Raw genomic sequence first — 19,928 nt, 5'->3', positions numbered from 1 at the left:
ACCCCCCCCCCCCCCCGTAAACTGGTGAGAAAATTGAAAGTAAATCTACAGGGAAAAAATACTAGTAACAATTGATTTGGCAACAAGTTTTATTGAGTATATAAATCAACACAATTTTTTTTTGCATATGGCCAAGATACACAAGTATTTCATCGCTAGTAATATAAGCACAAAAAAAATTGCAAGGGGAAAAAATATCTAAAAAACATGTACCGTAAAATTATAGCAAGAAGCACTGGGAAATCTGAAAGCGAGCTTTTTCTATTTTCAGGTACATTTTTCTTTTTTTTTACAACCAAATTTGTATATAATTTGTCCAAATTGCTCCAGCATTTCAAATTTTTAATAAATATGTTATAAAAATTGTAAATATTTCATTATTAGAAAAATATAGGGATACAAGATTCGTTCCGGAAAAAAAAAACATTGCTAAGCCAGCCTGGCAATGGGCCAATCTCATATAGATACATGTTTCAAGAGCAAGAAAAATCAGCGATTTCCAATAAATTGTTCATTGTTTGTTACAAAAATTCAACATCCTTTAAATTGTACTTTTGTTCTTTTACGCAATAAATACAGTTGTATTCCACCCATAAAAGTGGGTGGGGGTACGCAAGATACTTAAATGTTCCTGGTAATGTGTAAAGCATTATAGGCATAGAGACAGTTGATACAACTTTCCTACAGGCGTATTAAGAATTTTGCGGTTTAAGGCACTGGTTTCGGAAGCCATAGATTACAGTTGAAAAAATTTGTAGGTCTCAAATATTTCATGTGATTGAGAATCATAAGTGAAATAAAAATAAACTGATCATTCTTAATTATTACATGTAAAAGCTTCATAAATTAAAAGAAAAAGAGGTAGATAGTGTTTTGGAATAGCCAATCGTCACTTTACCTCATGTAAGGAGAAACAACAGATTCGCTCCGTTGGTCATCTTGCACCACAAATGGTATAAAAAAAATACCAGGAGATATTGAAACCTTCCAGGATCATTTTAAATGGCTTATCCACGTAATTATTCTTTTTTAATTACACACAACAAAAAAACATACTTAAATTTTTGTCAGGCTAACAACCCAGAACGTATCTATTGAATAAGGACAAAAAAAAAAAGCGATACCAGCAGAAAAAAGTTCAATAAAACAGTCTTGAAAAACTGAACCAGCAGTTTTTCGCGTCCCTTTACTGCATGCAGCACGTAACAACAAACATCATCATTGAATCATTTGATACTCATGAGTGCCTGCATTGACTAGGGCATACTTTTCATTCATTTGCACAAAATGAATTTTTTTGTCACACTCTCCAGAAGTGACTCGGGTATCTTTCTTTCTCTGCTCTCAGAGCGCTGATTATCGAGTCCTGAAAAAAAAGATGTGCAACGCATTAAACAAAAATAGGTTTTTAATGAACTGAATCAGCAAAAAGTCATCACTAATTTTCATTCAAGTCAAAAAAGCAGGAATAGAAAATACAAATGATACACTGTTTCCAAAACTCTGTACTTTTTTGGAGGTTAAGACATTTTCTCAAATTTATAGAAAAATACTACTACTGAACCACACATGCACTTTGTCCATATTCCGGAACTTCTAACGAATGTTGGAATATGGGCAGCGAATCTGGCATGAAGTTTGCGTAATGCTTGTTGTGTGTAGTGCTTCCATCTGCCATCAGTTTTTCTAACTATGAGTAAGAAGTAATGATTGACTAATTGTATTGTTGCTCTCTGTGGCGGGGAGATCCCCTCGAGAAGTTGGGTACCACTCTAGAAAAATACTGGGCAGATATGTGAACCGTATGCTTGTACTAATAATTTCCAATGAAAATTTGGTCACGAGTGCATTTAGGGGACTAACAAAAAATTGAATAAGAAAAAAAGGTTTTTGATCTGTACGAGATAAAAGAACTAAATCATTTGTAACTTTGTGCAATACTTGGGTGCATTTTCGTGAAAATAACATGTATATTCAAGATGATATAAATGTTTTTCATATAAAAAATTTTAATTTTCATAGCATGTTTTTCATTTATAACATGCAGAATGTTGCAACAAATTTTTATTAAATTCTCAGGAAAATTGACACTACACAGGAGACACTGTGTAAGAATTTATAATGTGACAATTTATTATTCGATGAGATATAAGCATTTTTAATAAATGATGATTTTTAATTGCACATGCACACAGAAAATATCAATTTCACTTTTTCATAATTTGTTACTAGATATATATATAATGCAATAAATTATCACTTTTTAGTGCAGGGTTAGTATCCCATCCATTTATCTACAGGTAAAAGGATTATTACGAGCCAATAGCAGATCAACTATAAACTTTTCATTGCTTAGCAGACATTGAACTGTATTAGCATTAAGAGTAGTTATCTACATGAGTTAATTTCACATTTAACTCAAGTGACTGATTACCTTACTGGAAAGGCGAGAATCCAAGTCTTTCAGTTGCTCGTCCAGACTCTTCTGTGAACCAGTAACCATGTCAGTTACTGGCGAAGAGTCTGCCTTTGAGGTTGTACTTGATGCATCGCTTGATATGCTTAGTAAACTTCCTGAAGCAGCTGCAAAAATAAAAAAATGCTTATAATTATTGCAGGTAGTCAGTCACTATAGGGGTATCCAACAAATCAATTGCAAGCTTCAATGTGCTATATATTATCACTAGAGCTCGGACTATGTCCAAATGCATATGCAGGATTTTTTCAAGGAAGGGGGTGTTTTATCTGGCAAAATATCACTATAACCTCAGCTAAAGAGGGTTGCATATGTATATTTTACCTCTTTCAGCATTAATGCATATAAATGCACGAAAGCAAAGAATTTTCAGAAGTGCAGATTTTTATAGGTTTTTATATATATATATATATATATATATATATATATATATATATATATATATATAACTCTTTTTTTATAATTCTTCAAATATTTCATAATATTTTTATAAAATTGGTTCTTCCCCCCCCCCCCCACAGGTAGGATTGAATGAATTAATAGATGTTTGTAATACTGTATTTTTTTTCCAAATATCAAGTTTTATTATAAATATCTAAAAATATGTCAAAAGTGTTCAATTTTTTTTTTTTTAGAAATAGTGTCAAAATTGAAATATTGTCTGAGGCTTTCATGGCCGGCGTTAGATGACTTGCAAACGGTTTCCGGGTTATTAGGCCATGGTCTAGGAGATTTTCTTCCTGACGTTTTGCCCACATCTGTGGCAGGCATCATCTGAGTTCCATCCAAATAATCTCAGATGATGCCTGCCACAGATGTGGGCGAAACGTCAGGAAGAAAATCTCCTAGACCATGGCCTAATAACCCGGAAACCGATTTCGTTACTGAGCAGCCACAACAAACTAGAAATTAAAACTACGTAGAATTTATTTGCATATGTAGTATGTTACATATGTGGGATATTTTTTTGTAAATAAAATATGCACTAATACAAAAAATATGCATTTTAAAAACATATATATTTTTTAAATGGTGATTTCTATAATGAATATTTTCTCATTTTTGGTATGTATTCCGGAATTTTAACCTTTTCAGAATATTTTAGTGCATATTTTGGGTTTTTAATTATTTAAGCATTTTTAAGGGCATATTTTTAGAGCATATTTAGCCACTTTTTTAATGCATATATATAATCTAGGCTCTATCACAAATGCTAACCTTGGAGAATGAAAGAATTAGAGATTTTTGCATGGATCTGAATTCTATATATATGTACAAAAATTGTATACAAAAAAAATGTAGGAGAGATTGTTTAAAAACAAAGTAGGATTTTTTATTAATGAAAGTAAAATCATGATTTTTTCTCCTTTAGAAAAATAGGTCATTACGCTAGCAATCATTAAATTGAATTATCACCCCACAGTAGGTTAAATCACCTGTCACTACAACACTAAAATCAAAGTCATGTCACAAAGTGTCACTATTCGGTCTAAAAATGAGACGGACATACTGCATTTACAACTTGTACATGAATTATACTTATTCATATTGAATGGATATACACTACTTACCCATTTCTACTTTGCTTCCCGCTCTTCTATGCAACATGTTTGTGGGGGAAGGTGATGTCCTTCCTAAGCAAGAAACATCGGTGGTGGTGTGGCTAGTGGTGGTAGTCAACCCAACCGTGCTAGCAGCTCTGGTGTGTCTCGGAGGCCTGCCTAAAACAGCATTTTGCAAGACTGCGTCTTTCGACTGTGAATGCTGCTGAAGCACCTTGATCATTGCATCCTTTTCAGCGAGTTTTGATTCAAAATCTTTTATCCTTGAAACAAAAAGAAAATTAGTTGAAAATGACAATCCCCCAAGACCTCTAGACAAAGATTATTAACAACATGCCATGTGCAAGACAAAAATGACAATGATTCACAAACCTTCCTTCAAATTCAGCACATTTCCTATTTGCTGCATACAACTCATCCATATGCTTCAACTTTTCAGTACGTGCTTGTGCTATTAACTTCTCACTTTCTTGAGAAGTTCTCTCTAATGCTGCAATCTTAGCATCTCTACAAAAAGAAAAATTATCATTTTCAATGATTCGTCTTCCAGTCTGAAGAATATTCAGTTGTATGATGGGAAAAAAAAAGACAATATAAGGTATAACAAACTTACTTTGGAACTGATGCTGCATCTACTTCAATTTGTCGTCTTGTAAATTCTTCGATGTAGCGCTGTTCCCACTAGAAAGAAATAGAAATAGTTTCTGATGAGTGATTTTCATTCTGGTGAAGAATTTGATAAAACAATCCAATTTAAATATGAATCTCAATTGATCCAATCTTAAATATTGTTAATATGAATTTTTACCCAAGAAAGCAATTTTAGCATTCATAGCTGTTTCTGGAGAAAAGAACCATGTTTGCATATTATTCTGACACCAAGTAAAAGATCACAAGTTACGAATCATGAAAATGTGAAGAAGCAAAGGGGCTAATGGTATATGTCGGGGCAGGACAAATCACAGGTTGCCATGGCTACTAGAAAATCTGTATTGGCATCTAAAATTTTTTTAATGTGGTTGCTAAATTATACTCTAAGGATTACACACAATTTTTCTATTTCATTTTGTTACGGCTTTTAAGATGAGAAAAGTAAAAGAAAACATTATTTAAAACAGTTTTTCTTGAGCAAATTACCATGTTTGGCTCTTGAGAGATTGGGCTGGTGCCTAAATAATTTTTGAGATTTGTCAAAAAAGCTCTGGTATGTTACTGTTTTTTTTTACTGGGGGGGGGGGGGGGAGAAAGAGGGGAGACACTAATCGGTTAATAATAAACGGAATCAGGTTAATGAGGTCATAGGTGAATATTGCTCCCCAAAAAAGTATTAACAGCATAGGTGTGAAGATGATGCCCCCCTTCACTTTACATACCCTTGACGATCCCCCACTGTTTAAAGAGCCTGTGCTGAAGAACGGAAAGAAAATATGTCGAAAGAAGGCTATATCAGGGGTGCAAGCGCCCCTCATCTATTTCAGAGCAGCAAATTTCATTTTTGGAACAGAACTAAAAACGAACTATATCTGCAATATAAGGAGTAATTTTTCTGTGAAATGCCAAAAGTTTTGCCAAAAATGGTTGAAAAAAATAATTCTAAATAAATTTCCTTCACAAATTAAAATCCATTTAAATTTTTTCTGAATTATTTTATTATTACTCTTTTCAAATTAAGCAACATGCATACTAAAAACCTAGGCAGCAAGAATTTCTGCTGCTTGAACACCAAAATCTTATTCATCCTGATATAACAAAAAAAAGTGCATGCAGAATATAATAAGGGTTTCTGTGAAAAAAAAAATTAGCTTCTCACAGAATTTAAAGGAATTATTAACTTTAAAAGCAAAATGCAAAAAAAACGAGAAAAATATAAAAATACCTTATTTACTTAAACAATTTCTCAACCTAATAGCATGTCAATAGATTACGAATCACAGGTTGCTTTCAGAAGTTCAGCACCTCAATGATAATTTTTTTCAAATTTTTCACGCCCTTGAACATAAGATTTTGTATGTCTTATTCCATTAAAGCATTGGATGGACAGATTTTTCAATGTTCGAACAGACTTTTATTTATTTGTTAACAATGAACTCTCTTTCACTGTCTGCATTACCATGTGCTAAAGATAAAAAAGCCTTCACCAAAACTGGCAAAATTCTGAACTTTGGGTTGCTTTCAAGGTCACAAAGTTTGAATATGTCTGCCCAATATCTATTCTCTGAACTGATTTCACTTCTTGTAATTCTTTGCAATGTAGTGCAACCCATTCATCACACATAATTAATAGTTCTGTTGGTGATACAATGTTAAACAACATCCCAGCAATACGTGAGGGAGTAATGTGCCATCCCAGCAATGCACGAAAGGGAGTGCAAAAAAACAAGAAAGAGTGCAAACATTTCATTCTCTCCAACATATTTTGAAAAGGTAGGACATTAATATAAAAAATGCATTTCACAGAAGTTATGTAAAATGAGCACATGCTCCTAGTAAAAACTCCTTCCTTTTTGACTATTGTTAAGAGCATGCCCCCTCCCCCACCAATGCAGTGGCGGACCATGCGGCCATATTGGGCGCCGCGCTAGGAGGGGTAGCAAATGGAGTGGAAAGGGTGAAAAAAGCTTTGTTGACCAAAAAAAAACGGTGTCAGTAATGCCAAAAACAGGTTCCGCATGGGTAGAAATTTTTTTCCTCGAGCCGCCCCTGTGTGTGTGTTCACCAAATCTGGATTTTCGCAATGTCAAATTGTCACGATCGGCAAACGCCGACGATAACCACACGACTGCATAGTGGCTAGATGACAAAACGATGAGCATTTTAGCTGGAGTTTTTACAGATCCCATTTTTTCCCAATGATCTTCCAAAAATGTCGGTAATTTAAACGAGTAAACCAATCCCCTTTTCGATGTATGTATGCCGTCTTTGAACGCAGGTTGGCAGCTGCGAAATTACCACTATTTTCAGTATATAACCAGTAGGAGAAAAAACTGTCTCCGAAATCGGAAAATTCGGCATATTCATTCAGGGACTTTGATAGCCAGCCGGTTAACCAATAACAGTATAGGACTTTATACTTCAAGGTAGTAGAACTACTTTCCAAGGTCACAAGATAACGCGATTGTGGTATATGGTGGGAAGTGAAAAAAAATTCGGACGAATTCCCCCCTCCGTATCTTTTTCCGTGTCTCGGAAAGGGCGCGTCCCGTGAACAAAATTTTCATGCTTTTTTTCCCTAAATTCCAGGTATTTGACGCACTAAAGTGCATTAGCGGTACCTCCGCGAACCACAAACAAGAATTGGCGCAAATGCACAGAGATTCGGTGCCTTAGCACACCATGTAGCAAGAGAACCGTTTCGGCGCAGTTTGGTGCAATTGGCGCAGCTCTTGCACCCCTGCTATATAGATGAAAAAGGGTAAGAAACACTGATTTAGTACACACTCATATGCAAATTTTTTTAACCTTTGTAGAACAAACAATATACCAAAGAGTGAAATAGCAAACATGTTGTTTTCCAGCAGAAAATTACCTTTGTAACTTCAGCTTCAAGCTTAATAATTTTCTTTTCGTATTCAACTACAGTTTTCTTCAGACTTTCTTCATTTTCATTCTCATCTTTCGGTACAGGTGATTCTGTTTTACGTCCACCCTAAGAAAATTTTTTTAGAAGTTTAAGAAACTGCACCAGGAAACTGACCAGATTCAATACACAAATCAGATTCGTTGAGTTGAATAGTGACACTTTCAAATACACCATGGGGAAAATTAACTGATGCTGGTATATGATCAAATTAACAGATAATTACCCTCTTTTGTCTTAGGGCTTCCACTTCTTTCTCCAGTTGCAATCGAAGTTTCTTTTCTATTTGCAATCTTCTTTCACCTGATTGATGCAAATTTCTCAAAGACTTTTGCAGTTCAGCAACGCGTTCAACATAGACTTGTTTCTTGCAATTCTGCCAAAAGAACGAATTTTTTAAAACAAAATCTAACCACTTAAAAATTAAAGTTAAAGGGCTGGACAAATCTATTTGCCTGAGGCATGCAAAAATTCTACTTGGGCATGTATTTCTTTTTTGACCACTTTCCTGACATGGACATGTAAAAAATCCAAAAGATAAGGGAATTGTTTTTTAGTGTTTACAGGAAATTTTGAGAGTTTAAACAAATGAGAAATGCAAATATATATCTACTGTACATATTTCTCATTTAAATTCTTCAGTCAGTATTTTCATTAATAGAGGGAAAACACGATACAAAAGTTTTATGAAAGTTCTTTAACAAAACTTGACAAATGCAACCACAATGAGCTTATCAGTTTTATTTGCTCGAGTGTGACTGATATGCTCATCAGTTGCATTTGTCAAGGTTAGTGCAATACCAACCTAAAGGCCGAAACACACTACACTGACAACGCATGAGTTTACGTCATGTCAGAAACATGGTAAATTGTGTGACTTATTATAATAATGTGAATTATTGTTTACGGCACAGAATTTCCATGAATCAGAATTCCCGTCTTTGACATAACATGATTATTACGCCATGTCAGTATAGTACCACCTTTAGACTAGGTGGTCATGACTGGTTCAAAGTTGGTCCGAGTGGGAAATTTCTTAATGTAGAAAAAGGAATAACTTGAATATTTTTTTAATGCAATGCTCCTAATTTTCTATATTATCTGCATATTTCCATCAATAGACAGCAGCACATTTATTTTGAGTGCGTGGGAAAAATTTGCTCAAAGGGAAAAACTAAGCAACGTTTTTCAGGCATGTAAAATATTAATTTTGGTACGAATTTGTTTAAGTTGCATGCCCAGTTGGCATGTAATTTTTTTTTAGATTAGCCCAGCCTTGGTATGTTACACATTGAATAAAACATTGTATGCAATGTTAAAGCACTGAAATGCAAGGAAAAAGAAACAGAAGTAAACTTTTGAATTTCGGTGGAATCAAAGAAATGAAGGACTTATGAAAAAAAGGAGGATAATTAGACGTCTGAGAGAATACTATGCTATAGTTTCCCAAAACATGAAAATTCATCAGAAATAGTTTATACGTGTGAAAATCCAAGTCTTGTAAAGGTTTATCTTCCGCTGATTATCGAGAATATATATAAAAAAAAAAAAAAAAAGAGTATCAAAACTGATTTCTCTCGTATTGTAAATAGTAAAGTTTTTCCTCACTATAAAGATATAAAAACAACTTTCCTGATGGAAGATTTTTCCCCCCTTTCCATATCTCAGTTGAAAGGGTTTTTGCCCAACTCAGATTTAATCAGACATCAATTTTTGTCAATGATTAAAAAAAAATTTAATAGATCCCACTAACAATTGTGCACATTGAAACCTTTTCGTTTTTGAGGATTGGAATCTGGTTTTTTTTTTCCACTGCCCTTTTTATTCTAAAAAATCCCAGATCCAAATATTTAAATCTCTCTGCAGGTCCTGTTAATATAGTTCAATTACTTTCATTCACCGACAATGTATACTCAATATATCTATTTATCTTGACGTTTATTGATCTACACTTGCTCTGTTAAGACTGAGTTCCATATGTTTCTATTGCTTTTTTAATATTTTATTTCTTTTGCCCACTTAATATGCGTGTGTGTATGTAACCTATTATTTGTTGTATATTATGATCATGTTTATTCTGTGTTTACCATTCACTTTCCCCCCTTGCATTCTATTAATTATTCTGACACCACCTTACATGATTCATTATTCCCAATACATTGTATACTTTGTAAATATAGCTGTAAAAACAGCAACAACGAATTGCCACTCACTAAAGGACCTACTGGTCAAATCAATAAAATTATTTATTTATTATTAGTTTATATGTGTATAAAGGTAGAAAAGAAACATGCATCATTTAATAATTTTCGCTGCACCAGGGTCATTTTATGCTTTTAAGAGCTGATTAGACCAGGAAATGCAGGAGAAAATACATAGAAGTAACTCAACCTGTGATACCCATTTCCTGACAAGCAATTCAAGTCGTAAATGAAAAAAAAAAATTGATGAAAATGACCATCTTGTGAACAATTACCCACTCATGAAATGTTAGAAAGCTGAAGAAGCACTTCAAAAGTCATAGCAGGCAGTGTAGTGTAAGCATATACAGGGTGTCCCACAAAGGACTCCTTGATTTTAAAATGAAATAATTTGGAAATGGTGATCGATAGCAGAATAAAAAAAAAAAAAAAATGTTTATTTTGGAAGCCTTAAAAATATAATACAGAAGTTCGAAAAGTAGTTATAAATGTTGTCGACAGGTGGCAATGTATGCTGTAGTCACAGTATGAAATTTGAGAAATAGGCTATAGAATGTCCCTTAAACCACATCACAACTAATTCAAAATGTGCATCTTTTGCAACACAGAGGGTGCAAATGAAGAATGAAATTTTCAGTCACCTCTGTAGTGTCACAACCGAAATAGACGCACATGCCTCACAGATCAAATCTTGAAACTTGCCCAGTGTTCCGGAAAACAGTGTCCTTCAATTTGCCCTCACAGAGAGGAGTTGCAAGGGGTACGAGCAGGCAAGTATGGATGCCAATCCATGCCCAGTGGAACAGTTCAAAATCCAATGACTCTATCCCGGAAGTGTTCCTCAAGAATAGCAAAATCCATTGTGGTACAGTGGTTATTGCCATTCTTCTTGCAGAAACTTCTGTACCCAATTTTAACAGCTTCCAAAATACACATACTTTTATTTTTATTCTTCTCTCAGTGTTTCAGAGTTATTTCATTTTAAAATCAGGGAGTCTGTGGCACACCCTGCACTAGTTGTTTTGTAATCAAAACATATAATTTCCAGGCATCTTCAACCCATTGCTTGTGAGCACCACAGTGCTCCTTAAAGCACCCAAAGTGCTCTATGCCTGTGAGCACTTGACCAATGTTCCAATTTAACACTTTGTACAAACTGCATTCACAGACTGAAATCACCTTGATTTCATGCATTCGCATGTCAAACTTGCAGTAAAGGTGCTCTTCTTTTAATGATGGATACAGGCAGTGCTTGCGACCAGAAGGAGGTAGAGGACCTCTGGCCTACACTGTCATAGGTTTTAGGGGGAATTGGATTGATTACCAGAATTATTTTTTTCACATGGGAAAAATCTTATTTTAGACATAAAATGCAGGACAACACAACCACTTTAAAAAGAAAAAAATACCTCTTCTTCCAATTTCACAACATTTATCTGGGCGTTCGTCAATGCGTTATCAAGGATATCGATATGATTTCGTTGCTCTTGCAGCGTGGCTCTTTGTGCCTGCAGAAGAATCTCTTGTTGATCTTTTTCGGTCATAAGCTCTTTATCTGGTAGGAATTGGAATATAAATTTTGAGACATTTCTTCTTTTTTAAATAAACGACAGGCAAAATAAAAATAAAACAAGGATGAACATAGGTGTCAATTCTAAACTTGAAAAATCTGTCTATCATGTGATGAAATATTTCGCTCCGATAAAAACGTGTCATACAAATAAAAGGGAAAACTGGGGATTTTGTAGGATTGCCGTACGGTGACCATGAGCAGACATACAGGAAGCGTGACAGGGCAATGGTGGAGTTGACAGATCTAATGTATACATGAATTGACATCAATCATTGTGCCCCCCAGACTTCCAAGTCTATATCTCCGCCTATGCATATATGAACCATTTTCCAAGGATGCCCTGCCCGTACTTTTCACAGTCCAGACTTTTATGAAATAAAAATGTCCCATCTCCCTCCCCCCCCCCCCATATTTTTAACAAAGCCTGAGCGGGTTTCTTTATCCCTCATTAAAATCAACAATTGAAATTATTTTGCCAACTTAATAGCAATAATTGGCAGCTTTGCCAACGTTCAAAATCATTGGTGGTCCGTAGGACCAATAGCAGAAAACTTCACGTGCCACCCACCCCATCGTGATACACTGATCACGGAAGAATAACCGATCTGCAGTGGCAAATTTTATTTTTTTACAAATATATTAATATTTTTTATTTTTGATCATCTGTGAAGGATACAGGCCCTCCATGCCCCCCCCCCTTCTGTATAAGTCTCTGGCTCAAAGAATGCTATATATAAGATAAGGGACACCCAAAAAGTTGTATTTACCCAGGGCCCAAACGTATAAGAAACAGACACCGCTGAAAAGAGTGTTCTCTTCAAAAATATTTCTAGAGATGAAGAATCTGGTTTCCGACCAGAATATTTTCATAAGGCTAAAATATATCTGCAGGCGTTCGTGTAAATCGGAAGCATCAGTACCCATGGATGAAAAAAATAGCAATAGAAATTGTTTGATGTTTACCCGAATAAAAAAAAAATGCACAGTATATTTTTTTCTACATAGACTTACTTTGCGTCAACAGCTGTGCCACCAAAACTTCTCTTTTGCTCAACTCCTTACGAAGCTCTGAATCAGCCATATCGGTAGTAAGCTGAAAACAAATTAAATATAAAATTATTTAATGTGGAGAAAAAAATGTGAATATAACTTAATTGACAAATTGTAACAATATTGTGATTTCTAAAGAAAACTTAAAATAATAAAAAACGGGGACTCACAGGTCTCTTGGACAGATGTGAAGTCGCAGAATCCAGATGTTCTATTAATAAAAAAAATCAAATAATCAATGAATATAAAACTGCAATAAAAACATTTTTAGCATTATATGAAATGATGAATAATAAGCATAGTTTTCCCATCATATTCCACATTTTCAGAGGAATCAACAATATAGGAAAAAATACAGTAGATGACACTTATTAAAATCACTGATAATGTTATCATTCGGGTATTGTTAATAACTTTCGCAAAGTATGGAATGAGCCAATATCATAATATGAGAAAAGATTTGTTTGCCAAAAGGTTTTTTTTCTGCATTTTGAAGCTAGGGTGGAGCCAAACTTATTTTTTATCCCATAAGTTATTATCAACCTGCAAGATTATGAGGTAGTAAAAAAAAAAATCTGACAAGGCAGCAAAATTTTTATGACAGTCAGCGAATCATAAACCCTCTTCTGACTAGAAGTACAGTAAAATCTCAACTATCCAGCCTAGTCTCTTGGCAGCATAATGTTGCGAAATCATTGGAGCCGTCACCAAACTTTGCTAAGTGTGTTGCCAATTTGGCAATATTTACAGAGGAATGCGTTAATTTAAATTTTTACATAAGATAATGACTATTTACAAGCAAAGAAATGACATAATAAATGATAAATAAGAGAACTATTTATATAATTTTCATAACCATATTTATATTCTTTGACTTAAAATGTACATTACATAACAAATATTTACGTTATGTGTATACATTTATGCATAAAGTACATTACATTTATGCATAAAGTACATTACATTTATGCATAAAGTACATTACATTTATGCATAAAGTACATTACATTTATGCATAAAGTACATTACATTTATGCATAAAGTACATTACATTTATGCATAAAGTACATTACATTTATGCATAAAGTACATTACATTTATATATTAAGTACTGACGTAGCAAAATATGAATAGGAGCAGTTTTTAGTATTAAACCAAACCCTGTTTGGTTCCTAAAAACTTTGGCTGGCACCTATTTTTTTCATTTTTTTTAATTTGCCAATCTTTGTAGTACAGATACATTAAGACGATGTTGTTTTGAAACATAGATTTCAAACTCTATTATAAAATAATCAAAACTAGTTGAATAATAATATAATGCAATTGAAGGACTTGTCACGAGAGTTGAAAATGTAAATTTGTAAAGTGACAATTTACAATGCGACACAATCCTTTAAATTACATAAAAACCTATAATAAAACATTAGCATTAGTCTCCTATTGTGAGTAATCCAAGTTAATAAAATACTGAAGTTCAAACGTTTCCAACATACCTTTAAGTTCTTTGTTCTGTTCTTGAAGTCGCCTGATCTCCATCTCAAGCTTTGATCGTATTGTTCTCTCTAATTTCTCCTTCTTCTCTGTCGAACGAACTAAATCTTCATGAGCCTTCTGCACTTTTTGTATCTCCAGCTCAAACTAAATTCAAAAGGGGGAACAGATAAGTGAATAAGGGAACAGTAAAGAACCACTGAATTATCCTTACACAGATAAATGTAAAAAGGGAATTGATGAAAATAAAGTAGATTTTTCATGAGATTCTATTCCTTGCAGACCTGCCAACCTTCAGGATATAAAAATTTAATTTTAATTAAATTTTATTTAATTTTTTAATTATTTAATCAGATTTAATTTTCTCATGAAAATCTGGCAAAAACATACTTTTGAACGTTTAAAATTTTTATACGAGCATAACAAGAACCAAAATAAACAGTAACACATATAAGGCTACCATATTACCCATATTTTATGAAACGTGGCCGTATTTCTCATTATATAATTAAGGTGCCTCACTTTTCTAAGTGTCGTTTTTTTCAACGCTGCTTCCATAAATTCCTGATATTTACTGGACGTTTTTGGATATGTTAAACATTTTTTTTTGTGCAAAATCATTCTAACTGAATGATATTTACAGAAGCCCTTTGATTTCCCACCCAAATTAATTAGTGATTAATCAAATCACTTATTTCCGGAAACCCTATAACGTAAAAAAAAAACCAACTGAAATTGAGTTTATACCGGTTTTTTTGTAGTTGATCAATCAACGCTTTGTTTAGTGCAGAAACCCACTAAAACAATGTTCTGTATACCCCAATTTGACGTCTCTGAAATATTTGTTTAGTACAGAAACCAGTTGGTGCAGTTTTTACCTACCGATCCTGGGGTGACCATAGATGGATGGAGCCTTCATTTCCCGCCGAACTTCATTAGTTGAAAATTGTCGTATGGTGATATATGACTGTAGTTGATGTGTGGTAAGTAGTTAGTGCAGTTAGAAAAGGGCTTCTGAAATAAGTGATTCAATTAAGCCTAATAGTGGGAGAAACTCACTTTCTGCAGCTTCGAGACTTTCTTGTAACAAAGATCTAGTTCATTCTTCAGGGCGACATTCTCTGTGGATAAAATTTCTATCAATTGGTTCACCTGAAGGTGGGGAGTCGAATCACTGCTGATCGAAATAGGAATCCGTCCCCTCATCTCTGGCCTGAAATGACAAATTCAAACAAACAAAAAATAATTAACGGAATCACAAATTAGAATAATTTTATTGGTATTGAGAGAAACTCATTGAACTTAATTTCCATTATAAATACATAGGCCACACAGAGGTAAAACTCTTAATACGATTCGCTAACCTTTGAATCATGGCAGCTACTTTCCCGCAGTTTTCTTCGACTCTACAGCTCTTCCCTAGATGACTGAGGTCAGGGTGTGAACGAGAGACAGAGTAACGATCTGGAGAACGCACAATATGAGCATTACCATACATGGACGAGCCATCAGATAGCTGCATGCATGGAGCGATGCTCGCATCTATCATTCTGTTGTAATCACTGTGGGACTGCCATTTCGGATACTCCGGAGGTGGGGGAGGGTAGTTACAGTTCTCTTGCATCTCGATTGGTAGGTAGTTCATCTCCTTCGTCAGATGCTTCAGGATCTCTGACTGGTTGAGGTATTGCTTCTGAACATCGGATATTTCATGCTGGGGACTGTTTTCCGCACTGACGTAATTAGAAGGCAAGTAGTAAGACCCGTGCGGCGAGATGTGCCGAGGCACTGACTGATGGATGTATTCGTTAGTAGAGCATTGCTGTAACTGTTGCAGTGAACCGTGACATGGAGGTTTCTGGACGCTATACATCATCTTTCTCTGCATGCATTTCGGAGACGACAGCACGCTGCAGTTTGTGCTGTTTCTCGGTGAAACCCTTTGAGTGTTGCCATTTTCTGTTTGAGGTGAATATTGTTCTTGGGGGATGGGACTACCTTTTTCCATGTCTTTTCTAGAGGCGTTCTGATTGATAGCTCGCTTCATGTCGTGGATACTGTGACCGTAAAACAAAGAACTGTTCTCTCCGCTGAGGCTGGTGTTGTGGATGATAAGAGTATTCATAGAGGACATGTCAATATTGCTCTCTATGGTCTCTTCTCCCTGCGGCTCCTGACGGATGCCATTGCGTAGGACACTTTTCTCTTCAGCAGTGAGATTTTCGGTTGATGTCGAAACATCTGTGTCGCTTCCAGACAGATTCTGAATCCCTCCTGTAAAAATAAAAATTTGACATTCAGTTCAGAATATTACCCGAAAAGACAAAATACATTTCTCGAATAGTTTGACCATAAGACTTTAATCATGCAATTCGAAAGTGACCTTACCCGGTTGAATATAAGCTTTCTGCGGGATAGAAGCTCTGGAAACTGCAGTGCTCGCCACAGCCTGCATGACTGCTACCTAAAATGAATCTGAAATCAAAATATTGCGTTATTCAAACTTGAATGAAACCAAATTCTAGGGAGAAAGAAAAAGTCTATATTTGCCTACTGTAACTTCTAAAATACGTGATGAAATAATCTAGATAGTGTTACACCACTCATTGATTCGAAGAGTTCAAAAGCATTAGAAAATACCACGTCGTCTATGGTTTCAAAGCTGTGTGGATGCTCTATCTGATCATGGGAATTGAAGATAGAGCAACTAAATTGCACTAAGAATTATTGAAAATCTCTCTCATTAAGCTCATGTCGGGCACCCGCATGTCTAAAACACTTATATATATGGATGCGTAGTAACCCTAGAGCCTCCCGTTTACTTCATATCAAAGCACCTATGACAAAACATTGCCTTGGTAATAAGTTCCAGGCTCGATGGGGCACTATTGGTGCAAATAAACCTGATTCCAGACCCGCCATGCTGAACTGTTCAAAAAGCTGTTTTTAGTCCACAACATGGAGTGATTTTGACTGCGAAAACAATTTTTTTGCACATTTGGGCATAGAGTACCAGCTTTACCAGACATGGGGACCAACCACTGGCACTTTTGGAGGACAGCGATATTTCACATATTCTTTATACTTTTCAAAGTTTTTTTAGATCTGATATTAGATGCTTGCTATTCACACTATCGTCAACCTGGATCACAAGCTTTTCATTCCTCTAACATTCCATTGAGCTTGCATATGTAGATGTGTGGAGGAAAGGACGGTGTCCATCCATTACATACACATGCTTGCTGGAAGGCCAATTTCATCTCCGACCCTTTTCATGTCTGAGTTAATCTTCTCTCAAACTCTCTAACATGCGTATACAAATTCATTGAATACACATATTACAGTAAAGATCAACACCATTTTAAATAAAAAATTAAAATAAAGGCTTGCCTGAACGAGGCTTGGTACATAAGGGGTCTCTGATGACCTTGCACAGTAATTAGCATTAATTGTGTCAAACTTTTAGAGGGAGGCCCGGTGCATTTCTCTACCCCAGGGTTTCTGTGATATTAAGACCAGGGCATGGCAAATCCCAGGTGCAACTAAAAAAAATATATTGATGTAGCACTAAAAACTGGCAACAGAAATTTTCTAGGTGTTACAACATTTAAGTCAAGGATAATGCAAAACTCTCTGAATTTTCGTAAGCACGTCATCCGACAGGGGTCTCCGAGTCCCCCAGTAAAAATATTTGCAATCATTATTCCTCGAACGACACATGCTTGGCTCCAAAGAGATTGGGCTGGCGCCTTAATTTTTCATTCAATTTGTATAGCCCTGGTTAAGACAGCCTCCTTTAAAATTGAGATAGCTTCGAGGATATAAGTAATACAGTGAAATCTCATCTCGCCCATACTCGATATAACGATAAATCCCTCTCCAACGATACCCATTTCATATCTTGTTTGGAAATGTCTAGTCTAATGTTAGACTACCGCTATTGATTTAACAATAATCCCTCTACAACAATGGGTTTTTTTCTTGGTCCGCAGAGTATCGCTATAGAGAAATTTCACTCTATAAGATACCTACTAAACATCTGAGTTAATGTTTTTTCTCCCCAATTTCTTTAGGACTAGATGCAATCTAGATACAGTAACACATAGAAAGGCTACCCATTTAAGGATTAAGCCATTATTCAAGAGTTATTTAATGACATAACAATAACACAAATGACCGCAACAAATAGGATATAAAGCACAAATATTTTCCAACAATAGCTTCAATTAAATGCGCTTCAGTTATGAGCATCACCTTTCTATTTAAAAGTGTTAGACTTTAAGAGTGGAATTGGATAATTTAACAGATATATAAGGATACTAAAATCGATACATTCATAAACAATGGTCATATTTAAGCATTGTTGACGTGTAACCAACAATGGGAACGATCGTTTAATGAGGAAAATTAGTGAAATTCCACAGGATGTACAACAATTGCCTTCGGGACATTACCTCGATATCTCTACTTTTTTTATAAACACGTAAAGAAAATAAAACTTACTTTGTAACAGCTCGAAATGATAAACAAAGATGTTTGTTCGGTCGTTGATAAAAATATTCAGTCGGTGAACGTTTTTTCTTTTATGTTCGAAAAGGACGACGATGATAACAAAATAAAACAATTGAAAAAACGTCCCTCAAATATTTGACCGTCGAGAAAAAGCGCATCGGATCGAGGGGAAAATATTCCAGGAATTCGACAAACTCGTGACGTCACAGACATGCCTCGCGGGGTTCGTTCCCATTGGCGCACAACACGAACCGGTAGCGACAGCATTTACGACATACTTTGCAAAATATTTCTGCGAGTTACGATAAATATCTTAAATGTGACCTTTTTTTTTTTCTTTTCCCCCATGCGCCCGAACCGAGAAGTTATCTTCGGTATTCTATTACCATACGTCTAGTTTTAAGCGGGTTTAAAACGCATCATTTCCTTACTTTTCGGCTACTTTGTAAAACTTCTCACTCCACGTGAATACCGAATTATGATTATCGTTTAGAAAATGTGTATTTTAGTATTACGTTACTGCTCAACAAAACTTGGTAACAAAAGATGACCGTAATGTAATAGTCACAAATTTCATAAAAGTCAAATCATATTTTCACAAACAGGCTCTGTTAGATTTTGCACAACAGTTTGAAGCTGCCTACGAACACGGCTGAACCAGGGCCGTCTCTATTTCATGGCCGTGGCTGAACAGAGACATTCGTGGCTTAACAGGGATTCAAAATGATATCTTCGTAGCCGAAGAATTTTAGTGTCAAACTGAGACATGTTTTCTTTGGTGGTAAAACTTTCAGACGGCTTTCAAATTTTCAGTGCTGATTGCATAATTCCCTATGAGGTGGTGGGGACTGACAAGGCTTGAATCCTGAACTCATTAAAGCCGGGTTTTCCTAGGAGCAGGTTTCCTGTGCCGCGCGCAACGTGATTCGCCCAGCGCGACACGCCATCCACTCACCAATAAGAAAAGCGGCGTGACTGTTTTCCTACAGAGCGCAATACGCCTCACGACAGCGCTTTACGTCGGGCGTGATTAACCGACTGCTTCTGGAGGAATCAAACCACGGTTTTGCCGATATTCTCTTCACTCTTGTGTGTTTTCTTTTCCTTCCCTTCAAAGCGGAGCATGCAAACGACAGAGTAGCTGATGCCAAAGACATATACTTCATATAGACGCCCTGATCTGATGCGCCACGCTAGGAAAACACAAACGCGTAGCGTGATTATGTAACACGTTGCTGCCAACGCGAAATTATACTGTTGGGTTCACGCTGCGCAAAACACCTATTCCTAGGAAAACCCGGCTTAAATGGGAATTTCCACTATTTGTTTTTGTACTGTTGGTGCTGCCATCTAATCTCAAAATTATAGGTGACTCATGCGGTGAAGTTTTTTTTGGTCAGAATTGTAATAAACGAATAAATTTTTTTTGCAATTAGCACGTTTATTTCGTGTTAAAACTAGAATGTGTACTGCCATCTACTCACAT

General features: G+C 35.5%; 1 protein-coding gene across 2 annotated transcripts; it reads right to left on the bottom strand.

The window, feature by feature from the left end:
• Positions 1-71: 71 nt before the first annotated feature.
• LOC149083647 (uncharacterized) lies at positions 72-18,690 on the bottom strand. Of its 2 annotated transcripts, none has more exons than XM_089234136.1 (15): positions 18,434-18,690; positions 16,319-16,405; positions 15,295-16,204; positions 14,990-15,143; positions 13,933-14,077; positions 12,610-12,650; positions 12,401-12,482; positions 11,226-11,371; positions 7,842-7,991; positions 7,565-7,684; positions 4,652-4,719; positions 4,411-4,545; positions 4,048-4,301; positions 2,435-2,583; positions 72-1,366 (listed from the first exon to the last, which is right to left on the bottom strand). In XM_089234136.1, exons 2-15 carry the CDS (start codon positions 16,383-16,385, stop codon positions 1,301-1,303), a joined length of 2,487 nt encoding a protein of 828 aa, XP_089090262.1. In that variant the 5' UTR covers positions 16,386-16,405; positions 18,434-18,690; the 3' UTR covers positions 72-1,300. The 2 variants fall into 2 exon arrangements, with proteins under 2 accessions (XP_089090262.1, XP_089090261.1); XM_089234135.1 differs by having other exon boundaries at positions 2,440-2,583; positions 18,434-18,612.
• Positions 18,691-19,928: the final 1,238 nt, after the last annotated feature.

The sequence above is a fragment of the Pholcus phalangioides genome, unplaced genomic scaffold (assembly GCF_987345545.1).
Source record: "Pholcus phalangioides strain wild (caught in Gottingen) unplaced genomic scaffold, Ppha-v1.0 ptg000008l_1, whole genome shotgun sequence".
Taxonomy (NCBI): Eukaryota; Metazoa; Arthropoda; class Arachnida; order Araneae; family Pholcidae; genus Pholcus; species Pholcus phalangioides.
This window is presented reverse-complemented; position numbering and strand designations above follow the sequence as displayed.

What these genes read in the sequence shown, in the direction of transcription:
- LOC149083647 (XM_089234135.1), bottom strand. Translation starts at nt 16,385, where the DNA reads ATGCAGGCTGTGGCGAGCACTGCAGTTTCCAGAGCTTCTATCCCGCAG. An exon ending in CACATCTGTCCAAGAGACCT is followed by an intron (nt 12,483 to 12,609) that starts GTGAGTCCCCGT and finishes ATTTGTTTTCAG; the next exon opens with CTTACTACCGATATGGCTGA. An exon ending in GATGCAGCATCAGTTCCAAA is followed by an intron (nt 4,546 to 4,651) that starts GTAAGTTTGTTA and finishes TTCTTTTTGTAG; the next exon opens with AGATGCTAAGATTGCAGCAT.